General features: G+C 41.2%; 4 protein-coding genes across 5 annotated transcripts; 2 read left to right on the top strand and 2 right to left on the bottom strand.

Moving 5' to 3' along the window:
- The first annotated feature begins 257 nt into the window (after positions 1 to 257).
- On the top strand, positions 258 to 1,297 carry LOC105562472. 2 transcript variants are annotated; one of them, XM_012013337.1, is made up of 2 exons: positions 258 to 732; positions 951 to 1,297. In XM_012013337.1, the coding sequence occupies exon 2, from the start codon at positions 958 to 960 to the stop codon at positions 1,288 to 1,290; it is 333 nt and encodes a 110-aa protein (XP_011868727.1). In that variant the 5' UTR covers positions 258 to 732; positions 951 to 957; the 3' UTR covers positions 1,291 to 1,297. The 2 variants fall into 2 exon arrangements, with proteins under 2 accessions (XP_011868727.1, XP_011868728.1); XM_012013338.1 differs by lacking the exon at positions 258 to 732 and adding an exon at positions 742 to 849.
- Positions 1,298 to 3,781: 2,484 nt separating this feature from the next.
- LOC105562473 (glycerophosphodiester phosphodiesterase domain-containing protein 1-like) lies at positions 3,782 to 7,864 on the bottom strand. The gene is made up of 7 exons (XM_012013339.1): positions 7,573 to 7,864; positions 7,415 to 7,457; positions 6,588 to 6,769; positions 6,295 to 6,515; positions 5,447 to 5,580; positions 5,249 to 5,366; positions 3,782 to 5,166 (listed from the first exon to the last, which is right to left on the bottom strand). The coding sequence occupies exons 1-7, from the start codon at positions 7,694 to 7,696 to the stop codon at positions 5,041 to 5,043; spliced, it is 948 nt and encodes a 315-aa protein (XP_011868729.1). The 5' UTR covers positions 7,697 to 7,864; the 3' UTR covers positions 3,782 to 5,040.
- Positions 7,865 to 8,546: 682 nt separating this feature from the next.
- On the top strand, positions 8,547 to 13,982 carry LOC105562474 (SWI/SNF-related matrix-associated actin-dependent regulator of chromatin subfamily A containing DEAD/H box 1 homolog). The gene is made up of 12 exons (XM_012013340.1): positions 8,547 to 8,948; positions 9,266 to 9,447; positions 10,481 to 10,671; positions 10,756 to 10,984; positions 11,227 to 11,560; positions 11,635 to 11,909; positions 11,991 to 12,128; positions 12,211 to 12,531; positions 12,598 to 12,899; positions 12,975 to 13,187; positions 13,296 to 13,402; positions 13,470 to 13,982. The coding sequence occupies exons 1-12, from the start codon at positions 8,852 to 8,854 to the stop codon at positions 13,604 to 13,606; spliced, it is 2,526 nt and encodes an 841-aa protein (XP_011868730.1). The 5' UTR covers positions 8,547 to 8,851; the 3' UTR covers positions 13,607 to 13,982.
- A 274-nt stretch (positions 13,983 to 14,256) lies between these two features.
- Positions 14,257 to 19,028, bottom strand: LOC105562475 (probable nucleoporin Nup54). Its single transcript, XM_012013341.1, has 5 exons — positions 18,755 to 19,028; positions 15,837 to 16,364; positions 14,805 to 15,676; positions 14,503 to 14,730; positions 14,257 to 14,430 (listed from the first exon to the last, which is right to left on the bottom strand). The coding sequence occupies exons 1-5, from the start codon at positions 18,852 to 18,854 to the stop codon at positions 14,308 to 14,310; spliced, it is 1,851 nt and encodes a 616-aa protein (XP_011868731.1). The 5' UTR covers positions 18,855 to 19,028; the 3' UTR covers positions 14,257 to 14,307.
- Between the last annotated feature and the right edge of the window lie 432 nt (positions 19,029 to 19,460).

Here is a 19,460-nt window from a genome sequence, read left to right on the forward strand (position 1 = left end):
GGCATGATTGTTAAAATAATTGTAACACTGATTGATGGCATTTTGATTCACCGAGAGTAAGCCTAAGAGCTGAAGTAGGAGTAAGAAATAAAATGGATTTATTTCCTTACTCCTACTCCTTACTCCAGCTTACTCCATGTATTGTAGACCAGCCTTTAAATCGCAAGTAATCTAGCAGGAAAAATAGGCATCGTCTGCAGCGGGCTTTACAATATAGTAAAAATGCTAAAAGCGAGCGGCTTCGTCTCTTTCCGAGGGGACGATTAGAAAGAGACAGAGCTCATTCAGTATAGCGTGAGGTGCAGAATTAAAGCCTTTAGTCACTCGCTAACTGTCCTGTTAAAAAGGAGACGAGGCCGTTCACTTCCAGCATATTTTTACCATGCCGCAAGGTGCAGAATTGACCCTCGCATCTAACCTGATCCGGGGCAGAAGGGAGCGGCTGACGCGCGTACGCGGTTCAGGCGATTGTATACAGATAGTACAAAGTACTACGAAGTGATGACGAGATGTGATTGGAGCAACAACAAAAGAACTGCAATTTCAGTTGTACCGCAGCGCACGGTGACAATACCTCGCGCAACTCCGTCTCCGGGTGCGAGCTTGCCGTGCTCTTCCTAACCTCAACGCGACAACAATTCGTCGTGCGGAGGTGGGCAGAGAAAAGGGAGAAAGCGTCCGAGACACTCGCGGTTGCGAGTTCACGAGGGGCAGCGTCATCGAGGGCAACTGGTAAGAGATGATTATATTCAATCGTGTCGAGAGCAACGATTGAGAAATCGGAGGTCCACTTGTGGACGCGTCGACAACCTGAAACTGTAACGCCTCCTCGCTGGCAGCTGCCTCGCCGTAAAGTTTATACCGCTTTTCAATTTGTATTCAGTGCAGTGAACTTTAATTACTGTAGCCTTGTATCGAACTGCCCGTTCATCGAGCCGTTTTGATTGTAGACAGGATATGTCGGCCGATACGCAGGATATGCCGAGCAACGTGGACAGCGGGGATCAGGAGGAATACGAGGGTCGCGTCGTCACGGACTCGGTCCACGAGAGATTTCGGCAAAAGCGCGTCTACTGCGACGGCTGCGGTCGCGACATTCCGGGGAACGAGGCTGCCATCAGGATGCACTTTGACGACTCGCATCCCTCGGACCGGCATTGCTGCTATTGCAAAGGCAGGGTGTTCGTGTATCGTAAAATCACGGCGGTGGACGGCGGGGAATCGTCGGAGAGCTTCGTGTATCACAAGTGCAAGCGCAGTAAACAGCTCGAGGCGAATGCGCCGAAATAACCCGCGTAGATGCTCCGACGTCTTTACAACTTCTAGAGAGATAAGATCAGTGACGTTGCAACACATTCGGGCGCCTCTACGCCGGGATTCGCTTCCAATTTTACTGCCTAGTAACTGTACCAGTTATCTCTTAATATCCTTGAATTTGATATGAATAGAAATCATTGTGCGTGGGAAATCGTGACAGCTGCAAAGTGTAAATTTTTCGTAATGAAAGACGGGACTAGACAATATTGTCTAGATGCGTCGTGAAAAATTGCCAGAATCTCACAAATGCTTGCCTAATCGGTTGCCTATCATATGTATGTAACATCCCATACAGCACCAAAGCTTTCAGAAACATTTCAGAAAACATTGTTGCAATGTTGCAATGTTTCTGAAATGTTTCTGAAAGCTTCAGTGCTGTATGGGATTGTATACCTACGGCAGGCAGTAATAATGCAATATGTATATTGTAATACATATTGCATATTTTCATTTATAAATAATAGACAATGTATTTAACGCGCTATGTATTGAATAATGTTTTTCATATGAGTTAGAGTAAGTAAACGCGGGCGCAACATTCCACATAAATTTATTTTCTGCTATTAGTCATCCGTTTTATTTTATGTGCAATTTATACACGTTCTTATTTATAAATTTTTTTATGTAGTCGTGTGTACGATACGTTGACATTACAAATCGGTACATTATTCTATACGTATAAAAAGCACTAATTCTATCATCTTTTAAATGTGTACACATTACATATATTTTTTATTATTTAAAGGTATTTTTTTATATAATTTAATATAACTATTACCGACAATAGAAAGGAGAAGTAAAATCTTGTGCGAGTACAAAGAGATTTGATAATTTTATACTATGAAATACAAATATTGAAGATAAATCTTACGTATGATCTCTTCATAGATTTGATATAAATTTATTTCGTTTGCAACTGCGATATCCTTTCATAATAGAATAAATCTTAGAGGTTAAAAAAAGAAATGAACAGACGTAGGTTTTCTACACAATGAGATTTATACGTTATTTTTATATGGGTAAAGGAACAATCATGTACCATAGAATGAAAACTTATATTATAAACTTTGAGCTTTACAAATACACAAAAGTTAATCTCAAGTACAAAGTTACATGAATTTGTACATAGTTGCGTTAATTTTTCTATACTTAACATTCATTGTAAAACATTTTCGATATATCAATTATGTATTATAAGACTTCGGTTATTTAATAGAAGCAAGCAATCTTAACAAAACTTGGTATATTATTTATTTAATCCTTTCCTTCCATACGAAGTACACTTATAGTCAGATAGATAATCTACTTAAACAATACAGAAGATAATTTCTTTCTGATATATATGAAACATATATATATATGTATATATATATAAATTTGCAAATTCAATAATCTTCAAAGTATACACTTACTTAGTTCATACAAGTCACTTCGTATTTTTTTTCACCATTGGCATTTAAATGGAATAAGAAAATTTATACAATAAATAATTTACGCGTTTCTTTTTAACATAAATAAAAGAAAATTTACGTCGAGTGCATCAAAATACTAGATTTATAAGTGTAATAACGTCAATCATAACAAATTTTAATAACAATTTTGGTAAATTGAGATTACAAAAGTGACAAACAAAGATAACATACATCACATGAATTCTATGACTGTCTCCCACAAGACAGCATATAATGTAGAATCTCTTATTTTTATAACCATAAATATTGATATCTTCCACGTCTCCTTAGTAATCTTATACATTGTCTTTTTTTTATCTGAATATGTATACTGTATACATATATGATGGCACATATACACACACACACACACACACACACACACAGACATCTTTTATATATAAAAACAGCCTAAATATATAAATTATATATAATATACATATAATAAGTTAGAAAAGATGTTATCGTTACACTTTTTATAAATGTGTGAGCTGCAGTTAAATATGCCATTAACATAATATTTGTTTCGTCGTTTGGTATACTGTTTCTACATTTAAAAGATTAGAAAAGTACATATATTCAACATATAGATATCCATAGACAAATGTGTTACATTAATTGTAAAATTTCCTGTATGCAATGTAACTTAATATGTAGGATATGCTTCAGGAATGAATGCAAACGCCGGAGAATGATAACTCCTGTGAAGTATGTCCCACATATATTAAGTCGTTATAAGACGTTAATGCTAGTTATAATGCTGATTAACTATCTCGATAAGTACAATATAAATATTATACTCGTCAGATACAATATTTGCACAAATACATAAATTTTTTTCTTCGTTCGCGATAAGACTATAATCCCGATAGACGATTTTATCGATTTCAGTTTCTCAGTATTACGAGACTGACACAGACTTTTATCACATTCAGTTTTTTTTACGAAAAGGGAATTCCTTATATCACACCCATATATATACTATAAGAACATATCACGATCTGCGTAGCTCGTTTTTCTCTTTTTCCATAAAATGTCCTCCCTTCACGAATCTATGAAGTTTAAAACTTATTTAACAAATGCACCATAGATCAGACTATATGTTATTCGAAGCATTTGAATGCTGGGCTAAGTTAACACTGGCCCCAGAGAGATATAGTAATCAATAGATATTTTGTACCAAAAATTGGGATATGCATGCAGGCTTTTTTACAATGTGCGAATCGTTTCCTTACAACAAATCTAATAGCGAATTCGATTGCTTGCACTAGTGCACACTGAGTGCACACTAAGGCTTGTTTCCAGTCAATTCTTATATTTGACAATCATCTTAAATTTCTTGAAATATTTCGTAGCCGGTAAAACGATCCGTACGGCATCCACGCGGATCGTTTTTTGGCTAAATACTCTTTGAACGTGTATTTAAGACAAAGTTAAGTATAAAAATTGACTATAAACTGGCCTTAATGTGCACGCAGTGCGCACTGGCGCGAGCAATCAAATTCGCTATAAGTGTTGAGAAGTATGACAAATAAAAAGTCGTAAGAAAAAATGAATAATGTTAGGAAATATTGGTTTTTCGTTTGGATTATATGAAGGTATGAGTATCCCGCAAATAAAGATAACATATGTTGTCTGAGACTATGGACAGATCTAATAGCAAATTAGATAGAAGTGCGCATATTATAATAATACTTTATATAACAGATCTCTACGAGAACAAATCGCTAATTACACTTGATAACCTGTGCTACGCGAAATAATCTTTAATACTGATAATTAGAATGTTAGCTTACGCTCCTAATCACAATTCAATTGAAAGGAAAAAGCCTCGTTAGATATGTTTGTCGATACAAAAAATGAAAAAGCAATGAATGAAAAAGCAAAAATGAAATAAGACCAATAAGATGGGAGATTTACGAGGCCAGAGCAATCTTAATTCCATGAATGGATACCCGCATGGTTAATGTGGTTAACAATAATACAATAAGCTATCGTGTGCAGTGTATACCATGCGCAGTGCACACCTGTATACGCAATTTCGCTAATGAGTTGATTTGTACGGGCTGACGCAATTGTGGCAAATTTGTTAAAATTGGCATTTATACATGGAACATAAGCAAATAGTTTTGCTTTGCTTATAAAAAATATACTACTTTGTTTACTCTGTATATCTTCTGGCAGATATCTTTTCTCCGACACAAATAACTCCGCGAATTTTCTCAATAGTTTGCGTTATCTGACGTGTACTCTTCAAAAATCTATCCAGTATTCATTCTACCGTATGTTTCTTTAAAAATAACTTCAATCTTGTTGGATAATCTGTCATTACGCCAGTTGCTCCCAGATCAAATGCTCTTTTGAATTCTTCGTCTTTATTTAAGACCCAAAAATAGACCTATACAGACACACGAGCGAATCACATTAAAAATCAATGCTACACAACCAAATGTATATCAGTTGTAATTGTGTATACTTACATGTATGCCTCGGGCTCTTAAATGATTAAATAAACACGGCCTCATCAACAATACATTAATCGTACGTACTACCAACTTTTCCAGCGGTAAAAATGTTGGACTCGGGCCACCTTTTCGTCTAGAGTTAAAGTAAAAGAGAATTTTTTGTCACATAATTCCACGGCAATTATAAATAGCCAAATATTTCATTTGTATTACCGCAAATAGATTGAAGGCAAGAAAATTTCAAGATGCGTTTCCTTGAGTGGTACAAACGGCAACAAGCCAGTATACATGAGAAATATCAACATCGTCACGCGTTGCATCGAAAACAATAAGTTTACATTTGGATTCTACAACAAAGTCAGGATTATTAGAAATGTCGAAAAATCAACCATCCACAAATTTATATGCAGCTTTTAATTTCGGATAATTAATGCCAGCTTTTGCTGGTGGCACACAAATTTTTGCGAGAATAATTCAGCCTTTAAAAATTTGTTGTGCCACAATTTTTCCATCAAATATTATTCCTCAAATTCTTTCACGGTACGAGGGTCGCTTGATAAGTTCGATGAATTTCTAAGAGTTGACACCACAATCCACTTGGTGACTGGTTGCTTGGTAAGTTTCATTCTTCCAACCATCCCAGGCGAAATTTCAGTCAGAATATGTTGTTCAAGTTTGGTAGTCGTTTGAAGCGAGCGGTTTACTGGTTGCCACAATAATGAAAAAAAAAGAATTCTGTGCAGAATTACACGAATTGGTTTCCCATCCACACTATTCTCCGGATTTGGCCTCGCGCGACTTCTTCCTGTTCCTAAACTTGAAAACCTAGGTCGACGGGAAGAAATTCTCGTGGAACGAGAAAGTTATCATCAACGAGTATTTTGTCGTTCGCTTCAAATGACTATCAAACGTGAACCACGCGTCACTTCTGGCTGAAAGTTGGCCCGGGGTGGTTTGAAGAATAAAACTTACCAGGCAATCCGTCACCGAACTTATCAAACGACCCTGGACCCTATTAATCTGATCTTTATAGAGGCTTACCAGTGCGCATATTAACGTACCATTTTGTAGCACTTCTGCGTGACTTCGTCACTGAAGTTTCCCCAAACTGTATATTCCTCTCTATTGTATTCTTTTATAAGATCAGAAACTTTGGATATAAGCCGATCGTTATTGATCTTAATGTCGATGTTGACAGGGATATCAGGGAACGCCTCGAAGACCTCTCGCAGCAATGCAAATTGTCGATCCTCCTCCCTCGCCGAGCCAATATACTCCACATCTGTTCAACTACAGTTCTTAAATCATTTTGTTCGTAAGCGACGCCCTTTCTTGAAATAATAGATAGCAATACCTGGATCAAAATCAATCGGTAAACGTTGCTTCAAAAGCGGCAAATCCTTGTAATCCAATTCGGAGATATTCTTATCTATGCCAGTGCTGCGCAAGAGATTCTGATCGTGAGAGACTACCACCTCACCGTCTCTCGTGAGATGACAATCTAACTCCAACATCTGCGTTCCAATAGCCACTGCTCTGCAATTGTAAGATGGTAATTTTGCTTGAGTTTGTTCAATTACGACACTCATTTGCAATTACAAACATTAATCAAGCAGATAATGAGATAGGAAATGCCTCGCCACAGTTGAAAAGAATTAATGATAAGCGCGCATGACACGTGAAAAACTCGATTTAAATATATTATGTTGATGCTATTAAACAGATTTCAATCTTTTTTCGCTACTCATCGGGTGATACAAATTTTCGTGAACACAATCTTTTCCTATCTAAATCAGTGGTGTAATAATATTAGAAGAAATCAACAGTTTACACAACTTTCGAACCATTGCTCTAAAATATTTTAAAAAAATCAAATACATTACTTTCGTTATTTTGTTATACGTTTACAAGAAAATATTATTTTACGTAACAAAACACCAGGTACTTCACGGGGGCGTAAAATATAAAAATTAAATTACACAAGCGCATAGAACAAAAAAAAACCATTACACTCTCCCTACTTTTATGTAAATATCTGAAATGAAATTACATGCAAACGTATGCTTCATGCTGTCGTACGGTAATTTACATGGTGATTGAATGTCATAGCGATTAGAACAGATGACAGTGCATTTTTACAGTTGTACGAGCCTCGGATAAAGTAGCAATACTCCCACTAACCGTTTGAACGCGCACATCGTGTTCTCGTAGCTCTCGCCGGCGCCTGGAAAACAAAAGAGAAACCGGAGGTCCCGCAGGAGTGGATTAATAAAGTAGGGCTTGATTCGCGCGATCCGCGGATGGTAAACAAAGGGGAGGGAACGAGAGCGACGACTCACCGCCCCGATGGCTGATGTGCTGGCAGAAGAACTTCACCTTCTTCTTCTTGTGCAGCAGAGTGGGATACTTGAAGAGTATCATCGAGGTCAGCATGTAGCCGCCGATCAGCGTGTACAGCAACATCCTCGCTGCCCCGTCGCGGTGTAACAAGCCCCGTGCCTCGCGCGCGATGCACTTATCCGCCGTCGAACATAACGGGTGGGCGCGCTCGGCGTGTGGCAAAACGACGGACGCAAATAAACGGTGGGAGCGGAGCAGACGACGGCGCAAGTGTGACACGACCGCCCGCCGGCCCTGAATCACGCGCCCACGAGAGCGGCGTGCCGCGGTTTTCCCGCGCGCGTCGCGATCGGCCAATCGGCCGGCGGCGCGAAAAGCACTCCCGCCGCCCAGGGGCGTCTTCTCTCGGGGGGGGCGACTTCGGGCGTTGCAATATATTTAAAATAATGAAACACGACTCATACAATACTTTAGATATTCCAACATTTCAGCAATATTTGCTGAAACATTGCTGAAATGTTCTATTCGGGTATAAATAAGTAAATTAATTGTAATTACAAACTTTTTGTTTTTGAAACTCGCAGAAAAATATATGATTTTTATTATATGGCTTCATGCATTTTCAAAAGTTGTATACAATATTGTATCGCAGCAAAATTATGGAATTGCAGTTTTGCAATATTTCCGGAATACAATACTGCTGATATATTGCAAGCACGTTGTTAATTTATGTTTCCACAACGTAATGTTGCATTGCAATTTGCGACATTGCAACAACGCGCCAATGTGGGGTCACAAGGCAGGACGTGTTGATCTTCGTCGACAATTTCCATCGCGCTCAGCCCGGGTGCGAGATTCAAATTTTGGATCACGCGAAATATCGCGATAACCCGTGAACGCGGCCCCTTCGAGCCTGGCAGGCCTGGCTTTATTGTCGCGCGCGAGCGCGGACCTCTATGCTGTTTCAAGCGCACGTTTCCGACCGGAATCCCCGATACCGTTACCGCCTCGATCCGCGGGCATAATTGCGGCAAGACGACGAGAGAATAGGGGAGAATAGGGGAGCCGCGCGTGGAAATCAGGCATAAATGTTGCGCCGCCGGACGCGCCGCGGTCCGAGTCTGATCTACGTTCTACGTGCCTTGACCGTGCGGAGCCCCTGAGAGCCCCCGACCCCGACGCGCTCGGCGAGCCGCATCGAATGCACCTGGCAGACGATTCCGAAAGTTGTCACGGAAAAATGCGCTCCTGCCAGCGTCCTTCGCACGGTTGACGACGATGTCCGACTCGAACTCGCCCAAAACGGACACGAGTAGCTCCAGCCTCCTGCGGCGGTTCCGCTTTCAAAAAAAGCAAACCAGGGCCATGAATATGTGTAAGAGCTCGCGTTAAATCTTCCTCGCCTCCGTCCACCTGCCCCGCTGATCGACGCTACCGCGCGCAATCGGCGCCGTGCGTGTCCCGGGCGGCCACGCCGCTTCTCCCCCGCGCTCTCGCGAGCGTTTTCCAGGATCGACCTCAAACCGTTTCTACTCGCGTGTTCGCGCGATGCAAATTGGGATTTGTTACACGGGAATTCGTACGCTTCGAGCGGCACTTAATTTGATCTGTCCGACCTTGTCTGCCGCCTCGAGCGAGGCGGACGCCCGGGGACGGTGCGCGGCTCCTTATTTGCGTCTCCTGTAATTTCAGCTGACGAGGACAGCAACTTGGTGAGCTCCGACGCGCAGGTGCGCCGTAAACCCGTGAACCGCATTGAGGATAGCGACAGTGATATTGGTAGTCCGGCTAAGCCAAGTTCGGACTGTAACGCCAAAGGTAAAGAGAATAAGTTACAGTACCTGACAACCTTGTATCCTCAGAATGATGTGATAGTAAGTACCTCCAGTCTTTCTAGGTAGACCTTCCTTACCGTCGAATAAGGCTTATATTATTTAATTCATGTTATTGTTGTCTAAATTTGTCTCTTTCGTTACTAGACGAGTCTCTTGGTTGGCCACCAGACAGCACAGGACACTCCTATGAACATTTTAAGAATATTCGGAACATTCCACACATTCTTATATGTTTGTCTCATGTTCGTGGAGCATCCGATTGACACTAGACTAGAATAATCTGTCGAATATAGCGCGTTGGTTACGTATGGTGTGATCACAGGTTTCACTGCCTTCCCAGCTAGCCAGTGTGAGCACAAGTCGCTTTCATATTGCTAACAAAAATGTAATCATCTTGCTATGCGTGTATGATGACGGAAATTATACATTTGCATGATCCAAACGTTATGCTGGCATTAAGTGCTCGGCCAGATGTGGTAGATATAACACGTTTGTATCTGTTAGACAATTGAAAACAATGTATGCTCACTCTTTGTTAACAGTACGCCCGTTCGATGTGTTCTCTCTTTAGCTGTACACTTCATTATGACAATATGTTAACATTGTGCCAGCTGTACACTAAAGCACTCAAATGTTGAATTCATATTCCCAGCATCAGTTGCTGGCACTTAATTTTCATACATTGTTTGAGCATACTGGCTATCTGGGTTTTGCATTTAAGCGTAAGATTACACAATGAACAATGTGCAATACATAAACTCGATAAATATTTAAAAATTATCCCGAACGAATGTTCCAAAAACATTCTCGATGAATATTCTGAAAACGTTCTCGTTATAAATATACGATTTTTAACTGCAATAATCTATATATATATATATATATATATATATATATACATTTATAGAATATTCTGAAATTAGGAATATTTGCACTCCAGAAGAATATTCATAGAACTATCTGGAATGTGTGTGCTATCTGGGACTATTAATATTCAAGACAAGCCGTTTATTTAACACAAATATTACGACTACGTATTAAATAATGACAAAAATAATTACCATTTTTTTAGCATATACAAGAAGTGCTTAGCAGTACCAATTGGAATGTCGAAGAGGCGGAGGAGGCGCTTAAAAAAAATAGGAAAAGGGGTTTGAAGAAATCTGCCAAAACTAGCAAAAAGAAGAGGAGAAAATTAAATGAAGACGAGGAAGTAGATGTCGATTCAGACGAGGGAGATTATAAAGACAAAGTGTTCAATAGGTACACAATTTTTTTGTTGCGACTTATAATTAAAGCTCGTAATTAAATATATGATCGCTTTGCGAACGTACTGCTGTCTTACAGCGATGAGGACTCGGACATAGAAATATCCAACGAACTTACCGGTGATAAAAAGGGAGTTTTAGAGTTCATGCAATGTGCTCTGTTCTCGGAGTTGCTCCTGATGTCGCAGTGTACTCCAAAGAGAGCCCGCGCCATTGTAGACGCGAGACCGTTCGAAGACTGGAGAGATTTAGTGAACAAATTTCAAAATATAAAATACTTAGACACGGAATTATTGAATGCGGCGCAGGTAAATTCGACAAAATCAATACACGTGTGTCACATATGATAAAAGGCGATCTCTGGTGACCGGTATATATACCGAGTGTACACTCTGGTACACTTTGGTATATGTACCAAACAATCGTAAAAAATCGCCTAAAAAGCGTCGTGTCGTACTTCTGTTAAACTACTAAAATTTGGATTAATTTTCCGACAATAAAATGTAGATTTATGACTACGATTAATTCTATTTCTAATGTGTATAAAAAGGTGTTACTGTCTACGCGTCATGTGGTGGAACTTCTTATGAAAAAATGCCTTCGCTTATCCACCAACCTGGAAAGGGCTGTGGCTGCTGGTATATCGACTATAGCACAGCAGCCAAAAGCGTTGTCGCCAAATTTGGAATTAGCCTCGTATCAAATGGTCGGCCTAAATTGGCTTGCTGTTATGCACGCGCAGAACGTAAATGGTATACTAGCCGATGAAATGGGTTTGGGGAAAACGGTACAAGTGATAGCATTTCTAACATATCTGAAGGAAGCTGGGCTTCTCGATGAAAAGGACGGGCCTCATTTAATTGTCGTTCCCAGTTCAACTATGGGTAATTTCTTGTGTCTTTAGACATCTGTCCTGCAAAGCCCGTTATAGCGTACGACAATCTTTCTCTTGTTACAGAAAATTGGTTGGACGAGTTGGAAAGATGGTCACCCATCTTGAAAGTTGTGCAGTATTACGGCTCTCCAGAGGAGCGAAAAGAGATGCGAATGGGCTGGCGAAACGGTGACCTCGATGACGTCGATGTTTTATTAACTACGTACAATTTAATCTGCAGCACCCCAGAGGAACGTAGGCTATTCCGTGTTATGCCACTGAATTACGTAGTTTTCGACGAGGCTCATATGCTCAAGAACATGAGCACTGTTAGATATAAAAATCTCGTCAGGATTAATGTATGTATTAACTCTACATGTATATGTATAAATGGAAGAAGTGTTTCTTCTCTAACAACATCTCGTAATCTGTTTTTGAAGGCTAAACATCGAATACTATTGACTGGTACGCCGCTACAAAATAATTTATTGGAATTAATATCTCTGTTAATATTCGTAATGCCTTCATTATTCGCTGGAAAACAAGCCGATTTAAAAAGTTTATTCTCCAAAAATTCTGTAAGTCATTATACACATTATTAAAAATATATCAGTAGTACTTTATGTATAAGTTACCGTACATTTATTAATAAATTTTCAGAAAGCACCAGGCAATAAGAACGAAGAGCAGCCGTTGTTCGAAAGAGAACAAGTTAAAAATGCAAAGGAAATTATGCGACCGTTTGTTCTACGACGGCTTAAAGTTGAAGTCTTACGCGACTTGCCCTATAAGAAAGACGAAATAATACGATGTGCATTAATTGAAAAGCAGCAAAGTATGTACAGCAAGTTAGTCGCGCAATTTTCCGCAGAGGCCAGCGAGATTACAGACGTAAATGGTACTGGCATGATGACGCAGTTGAGGAAGCTCGCTAATCATCCTCTTCTCGTACGTGATTATTACGACGAGAAGAAGCTACAGGTACGTATGTGATCTGTAAAACTTTTATCTCTTTAATCAACTCCTGACTTATCAATGCGTCGTTAGGTCATAGCAAGTAGACTGGCGAAGGAATCGGGTTACAAGCAGAAGAATCCAGAGTACGTCTTTGAAGAGCTGATTTGGGCGTCTGATTACCAAATAAATCAATTGACCCGCATATATAAAAGTATAGCCGGATTTGGTCTGCCCCAGGAGCTTATTCCTCAAGCTGGTAAATTGAAGGAACTGGACAAGTTGCTACCACCGTTGAAAACGGGTGGCCACAGGGTGCTCATTTTTAGCCAGTTTACCATGGTATTGGATATACTCGAAGAATACTTAGCGATTAGGGGACAAACATTTTTGAGGTTTGCTACAACTAATTATTGCCGTGGCTGTACGCCATCTCAAATTAATTCTAATGGATTTAATATTCGAATTAGGCTAGATGGCAGTACACCTGTGACTGAGAGACAAAGTCTTATAAATGAGTACACAGAAGATCCAAGTATATTCATATTTTTATTATCAACAAGAGCCGGAGGTTTGGGGATCAATTTAACTGCTGCCGATACGGTCATAATACACGACATAGACTTCAATCCCTACAATGACAAACAAGCGGAGGATCGATGTCACCGTGTGGGACAAAAAAAGTATGCATCGTCACAAGATTTGAATGTATTTTCAAGTTGAGATAAAACACAAGTTTTGTTTTTACCACTCGTTACAATGAATATCCAAGTTGCTGATTTTCCTTGCAGACCCGTGTCTATAATACGACTATTAAGTGAAGGCACAATAGAGGAAGGCATGTACGAGATAGCGCAAGAAAAACTGCATCTTGAACAACAGCTTACTGAGAACGAAGGTAAGTACAAAAAAGGTTTCGTCTCACACGTGTGGAAAAAAATTAACAAAATGCATTTTGCTTGCAGAGAATGAAAGTGCGGATAAGAAGTCAGTTTTAAAATTATTGAAGATGACTATAGGCCAGGATGCTCATAATAAATCTCTGTCGTCGATGAAAATTGCCAATAAAGGAACCGACGCGATAGGAAATGAAGATTTGTAAATAGGGAATTTTATTTCCAATTATAATAATCATAAATTTTGATATATTCCATTTACTATACAGATCATGTCGCATCATCGTAAACACATGAGGGAAACTTAACGTATTTTGTAAAGGATCGTGTTTTTCACTTCTACTTAATAATTCAATAGAGATATATCACAATTTGTAGATCTTTCTATTTATAACGTATGCTGTGAAATATTTCCTTTTTTTTTTGTTATTTTGTATGTCCATTAAATCATTCCTTTATTTATCTACACAAGATGCATTTTGTTGTATTTTAAACAGCATGTTTTGTGCATGCTCCTATTTATAACATATTTTTTAAGATATATCTCGGAATATTTAAAAGTGTAACGTCGAAGAAACAAAAGAAAAAAAAATACATGCTTGAAAGATACGATTTCCACAATAAGCAAGACACATTGAATTGCATTTTTCTAATTTTACTATAAAATCGAAAGTAATAATCCTTACTGAGAGTAAATGTATGATTATCTTCAACATGTAATTCATTGGCACGCCAACATTCGATTATACAAGGAAAAAAGTTGTATAAATGAAATAAATATGGTATAGCTTTGTGAAAAATAAAAGTAATTTACACAACCACGGTTATTTATATCAACATTAATAAATACGTGATCTTTCAGTTGTATAGAAGATGTGTGAACAAATTTTATTACATATTACAATCCTCATGATATACTTTGAGTTATTAAAAGCTCTGACATTCCATCCTTAATGATTTTCAAGCTTTCTAAATCCGCATTTATTGTCGAAATAAGCTGCGCCATTCCCTGCTGTTCCATACTTAAATACTGAAAGAATAGAAAAACACGGTTATTAAACTTGATATTTATTTTAAGTTAATATAAAGAATATATTCTTACTGTTTTAATATCGTCCTGTGCTATTGGGTCCATTGTATACCTCTCTTGATTCTGAATATCAATGTGCCGCCTCATTCTAAGCTGAGAAAGCATTTCACTAATTCTACCTTTGTATTGCGTTGGAGCACTGATTTGCGAATGCATCGCTTCGAACCTGCGTGTTAAACCTTCCTCTGCCGGTTGTAAGGCTAATCCAACTTTTCGCGTAATCTCCTGCCGTACCAGCAACTTTAACATGGAATTTTATGTTGTTAACGGAAATGTCAAGAGTAAAATTAATGAATAACCAAACGCAGCAATACCTGTAGAACCTTGTGTTGAAGTTCCAATAACGCACGCCTATGTTCCTTGAGTCGGGCCTGCGTAGCCGTGTGCTGCCTTTGCAAGCCTTGTATTTTTTCAGCCGCCAAATCTAGAAACGCTCTATGTCTAGCAGTTTCCTCCTCTTGACACTTTAATCTGTGCTTAACTTGCTGGAAGCCGACTATAGGAACCGGAATATACAGCTCCGGATTGGGATTGTCCAACTGCGCTTGCTTCCATAATCTCGCGTCGATAGCACAGGGTGGATTATCCAGGTACTCTTTTAGCTGCGACGGATCAAGTTTCACCAGCGGAAATACATCTTCGACCCCGTTCTGTACTAACTGTTGTTTCTGCATCACCTGCGACAGGTACGCGACCAATTCGTTGGCAGGGATCTTTCTGTAGGAACCGGTGATTCCTTTTTCCGACACGTATGTTGTCACTTGACTCTTGTTCTCTCCCGTTGACTTTACATTATCCACGGTTACGATCAGATTGGGCTTATTCCCCAACAAACCATTGAGAAATACTATCAACTGCTGTTTCCCATCCTGTACATCCTTTTCTTTCTTATTAAAGCACAATACTACTAAACCATCGTTGTTGTCAGCATCAGGTATACGACTGTATCCGATGGCTTTGAATCTGCACAACGAATTTTCCTGAGTAAGATCTATAGGCGGGGCGTTTATGGAATAATATGCTTTTCCTGTACCCCACAACGCCCGAATAAGATTCCACCTAGCAATGGTATTATCTCGTTCGTCATTGTACAACTGGCAATTGAACACAGCATTATAGAGAGCCTCTGACTTTGTAGGCTGCTGAGGCTGTGCCGGTCCAGTACCAAATCCAGCGAATCCTGTCCCTGTGTAGTAAATATGCAGTTAATAAAGAGTCCTTTGATCTCGGTTCAACTCACTTTACATCTTTAGTTTTAAAAATGAGAAAAAGATAAGAGGTAATTTAAACCGAGATTGAAGTTAGTCTGCATTGGTAGAAACGGGCGTGAAAGATTTCCCCATTACCCGTTCCAAATCCACCGAATCCAGGGGTACCGCTGGTGGTAGCCGGCTTGCTTCCGAATGCACCGAAACCCGTGGACGTGCCGAAGCCGGTTGGGGCGATGTTCGTAGTGCCAAATCCGCCAAACAAGCTAGGCGTAGACGTGGTGGTGGTCGTCCCGAATCCACCGAAGCCCCCGAAGCTCAGCGTCGACGTCGTCGCTGTTCCGAAGCCAGCGAAGCAAGCGGGGGCGCTGGCGGGGGTGCAGCCGAATGTCGAGATTGTGCCGAATCCAGTGGCCGTGGAGGCGGCGGGAGTACTACCGAAAGCCGGCGCCGAGCCGAAGGTGCTGGTGGGCGTGGCGCCGAACGCGGGCGCGGAGCCGAAGCCCGTGCTGGGCGCGTTACCGAAGCCGGCGGCGGTCGGGCTGCCGAATCCGGTGGCGGTGCCGGTGCCGAATCCTGTCGGCTGCGTCGACAGCGTGCCGAACAGGCTTGGCGTCGAGGTGGTCGGTACGCTGAACCCGAACGAGGGCGTTCCAAATCCTGCCACTGAAAAATTCGTAACAAATACAGCCAAGTCCTCTATTATGAGATAGCAGGTCTCCAACACCCAACTACAATCACAAATCCTTCGCAACGATCACACGATCTAACGATGAATCTTCCGCCAAACAGATTTCGCTCCAAGGGCAATAAATTCATGGTGGAATCGACTGACGACGCCTATTAATTTAACAGAAACCCCGCTATCTCGTATTAGGGTCCTATTTCATAGTAGGGGACCTTCCTCTGTATCAACGAGAGCTCGAGTCGCCTGATCTTGTTTTGTTTAACATGAAGTTAGGTGAAGCGCGTCACTTAAAAGGTGTTTGCTATTATGACATTCTTCCTTGCTTCTTTTGTGAACGATTTTATATGTAATGTGCTTAGATTTTCGAATGTGATGATATATATTGGAAGATACTGCATGGATACACTCAACTGCCTGTCGAGATTTCTGTATTAAAAATTCAAAAGTCGATTACAAATATATACCATTTTTTTAATAATATACGATCGTATGGCATAAAATAATACAGCATGGCATTTCCGAATCGACAGAATGACCTGCAGGTAATATTTACAGCAATAAGAAAGTTAACTATTTTTTTTTATACTGGGTAAATTTTGACAAGCTCGTTTCCCAAAAACATTAAAACGCAACGTTATTTAATTCAAAACGCACTTTAAAACCTGATCTACAATATGCTCTTTGTGTCCAGAAACATTCTATATTGTAAAGAATTATTTAACGCCAATAATTGATTAACCAATGTAGAAAATTGCTCGACGACCCATGGCTGGCAAATTCTAAGTAAAGAAATTCATCGAGAAAAATATTACCTCAGCCAGGGATCACTGAGGCACGTCTCAGTGGTCGAATTTATGAGATGCCCACCTAGAGTGTAGGGAGGTCCAGGTTCAAACCCTGGCTGAGGTAATACTTTTCGCAATGAATTTCTTTACTTAGAATTTGCCAGCCATGGTTCGTCAAGCAATTTTCTACATTCTCACTTTGTAGCCAATAAATACGTTCAAAAAATTGCTAAATCGTACATTCGTACTTTGCCGACAAAGTTTTTAACCGTACTGATTTGCTTGAAATACAAAACAGAATGTATCCGATCGCAAGCAGCACATTGTTGATCAGGTTTAAATCGTCAACAGACCAGGGACTCGATTCTTGAATTCATTCGAAGGAGAAACGTATGCGAAAGTCTCGCTCCTACAGAAAAGCTGCAAGTTGATTGGCTATTCGCATGGCGTTTAACCAATCCACCTCCAACTTTTCTGTGAGAGAATTTTCGTTTCTCTTTCGAATGAATATCAATAATCGAGCCGCAGCCTCCTACGCACAACCGGCACACGATTCGTTGCAGACAGTCGCCACGTCTAACATCGTTCTCCGACGTATCAAGTCAGTGCACGATCCTGCCACAGAGATCGTCAACGAACTGGGTACTACCGACATAGCAATCGGGGTAACAATTGTCATAACAATTTATCCGACACATTTTACCCCAATCCTGGGTAGACATCGAATAAGCGACATTTTTATAAAAACTATAAAAAACCTTCATGGTCCCTTTACCTTTTTTATAATGAAAAGTATATCGAAGATCGTTTGAAGTTAGAAAGTTCTAGCAGATCAGTCAATAGATCTAATCGTTTTCTAAGTACCAATGCCGCGAGGTTCTTTTTCAAGTCGCAAACGTCGATAAACATCTCGTAATTCCTGGCCCGACTCGATTATCCTTGCGCAGGACGCGACCGCGGAAATCATGATAACGACACTGGGAAAGATCCCGAGCGAGATGTATTACTTGGAAGACACGACTACCGGCAGAAAAGTCGCAGGCTACGGCACCGAGTCGTGCGCGACGCCCGAGCGTACCACGCTGGCCCCGGTCGAGGCCGCGAAACTCGACGAATACGCGGATCGCTCGACGCTGCTAGTCATCCTGCTGACCACCCTCCTGGTCATATTGTTCATGTGCTGCGTCACGGCGTGCATCATCGCGCGGTCCAGGAGCCGGCGCGCTTTCCTCGCGAAAAGCGACGTCGAGTGTAGCCCGGACTGCGGGGGTGTGAGCCAGCCCCTGCTGAACAAGGACACGACCACCGGGAGCGGCTCGACCGGGAACTGAGGAGGGCGCCCATTTCTACGTTCTTCCCTGAGCGCGACCAACTCCTCGACGCCACTCGGGACGGCCCGACGAAGGGGTGCCTTGCCGGAGTCAAGTTCCTAACCTCAAAATTGTCACACATGGTGCGTCGTGAGATACTTGCTGTACGGGAAGCGCAGGCGGCGCGGAGACGCCGCGGGCGTTCCCGCGCCCGGACGGCGAAATAGAGTCGAGGACGAGCGAGAGAATCGCCCGCGAACAAGGGCGACTTACCAGGCTTAACCGGCGTCGCCGTGGACGCCGGCGTGGTGCCGAAGGCGAACGTGGGCGCGGACGTGGACGTGGACGTCCCGAAACCGCTGCCGAACGACATCGTCGATTCCTCCCTGTGCCGCGACTCTCGGCCGAACCAAAGACGAGCTGTTTTCAACCTGAGGGACCCGAGGCTACGTGCTCGCGTCGCGAATGTCGCGATCACCGACCATCACAAACTCCTATGTACACACTAGACCGCTAACTCTATCAAAATACATGGCTCTGAAAAATACATACAGAATTCGGGCATGCGCGTCGCATTGGGGGGGGGGGGGGACACTGATTATGTATGTGTATATGTGTGTGTCGTGCATGTAGTACGCTAGGAATCACGGATAAAGTTCCGAGGGATAATTCTTTAGCTCCAGCACCTCAAAAATCAATGAAACTAGTCTCAATCGACGCTTTTTTACACGAAACGAAAGAATCCGGTAGAAAAAAAAAGTGTCGTTCCGCCCGACTGTCATACCGACGAAATCGGACTAAATGCACATGCGCAGTGACGTAAAAGTGCGCGAAATTCGAAATGGCGGCTGTCCTACCCCCTTACGATGACGACGTCCAGACAGTGCGCCCCGTAGTTTTCGGTGTCTAGGTGTATTAATACCATGAACTCGATGTCCACGTATCCCAGGTAGCCGATGACGACGTCCAGACAGTGCGC

Source organism: Vollenhovia emeryi, unplaced genomic scaffold (assembly GCF_000949405.1).
Source record: "Vollenhovia emeryi isolate VEMERY1.0 unplaced genomic scaffold, V.emery_V1.0 DF939187.1, whole genome shotgun sequence".
In the NCBI taxonomy this organism is placed as follows: Eukaryota; Metazoa; Arthropoda; class Insecta; order Hymenoptera; family Formicidae; genus Vollenhovia; species Vollenhovia emeryi.

Bases quoted from the DNA above. Each gene is read 5' to 3' on its own strand.
- LOC105562472 (XM_012013337.1), top strand. From the start codon at position 958: ATGTCGGCCGATACGCAGGATATGCCGAGCAACGTGGACAGCGGGGAT.
- LOC105562473 (XM_012013339.1), bottom strand. From the start codon at position 7,696: ATGTTGCTGTACACGCTGATCGGCGGCTACATGCTGACCTCGATGATA. The intron at 5,581-6,294 runs GTACGTTAATAT...ACTTTGTTGTAG, and splicing joins CGCAGAAGTGCTACAAAATG to AATCCAAATGTAAACTTATT. The intron at 5,167-5,248 runs GTAAGTATACAC...GTGTCTGTATAG, and splicing joins TAAGAGCCCGAGGCATACAT to GTCTATTTTTGGGTCTTAAA.
- LOC105562474 (XM_012013340.1), top strand. From the start codon at position 8,852: ATGTCCGACTCGAACTCGCCCAAAACGGACACGAGTAGCTCCAGCCTC. The intron at 9,448-10,480 runs GTAAGTACCTCC...CCATTTTTTTAG, and splicing joins ATCCTCAGAATGATGTGATA to CATATACAAGAAGTGCTTAG. The intron at 11,910-11,990 runs GTATGTATTAAC...CTGTTTTTGAAG, and splicing joins AAAATCTCGTCAGGATTAAT to GCTAAACATCGAATACTATT.
- LOC105562475 (XM_012013341.1), bottom strand. From the start codon at position 18,854: ATGTCGTTCGGCAGCGGTTTCGGGACGTCCACGTCCACGTCCGCGCCC. The intron at 16,365-18,754 runs GTAAGTCGCCCT...CGAATTTTTCAG, and splicing joins GGCGACGCCGGTTAAGCCTG to TGGCAGGATTTGGAACGCCC. The intron at 14,731-14,804 runs GTATTGCTGCGT...TCCATGTTAAAG, and splicing joins TTCAACACAAGGTTCTACAG to TTGCTGGTACGGCAGGAGAT.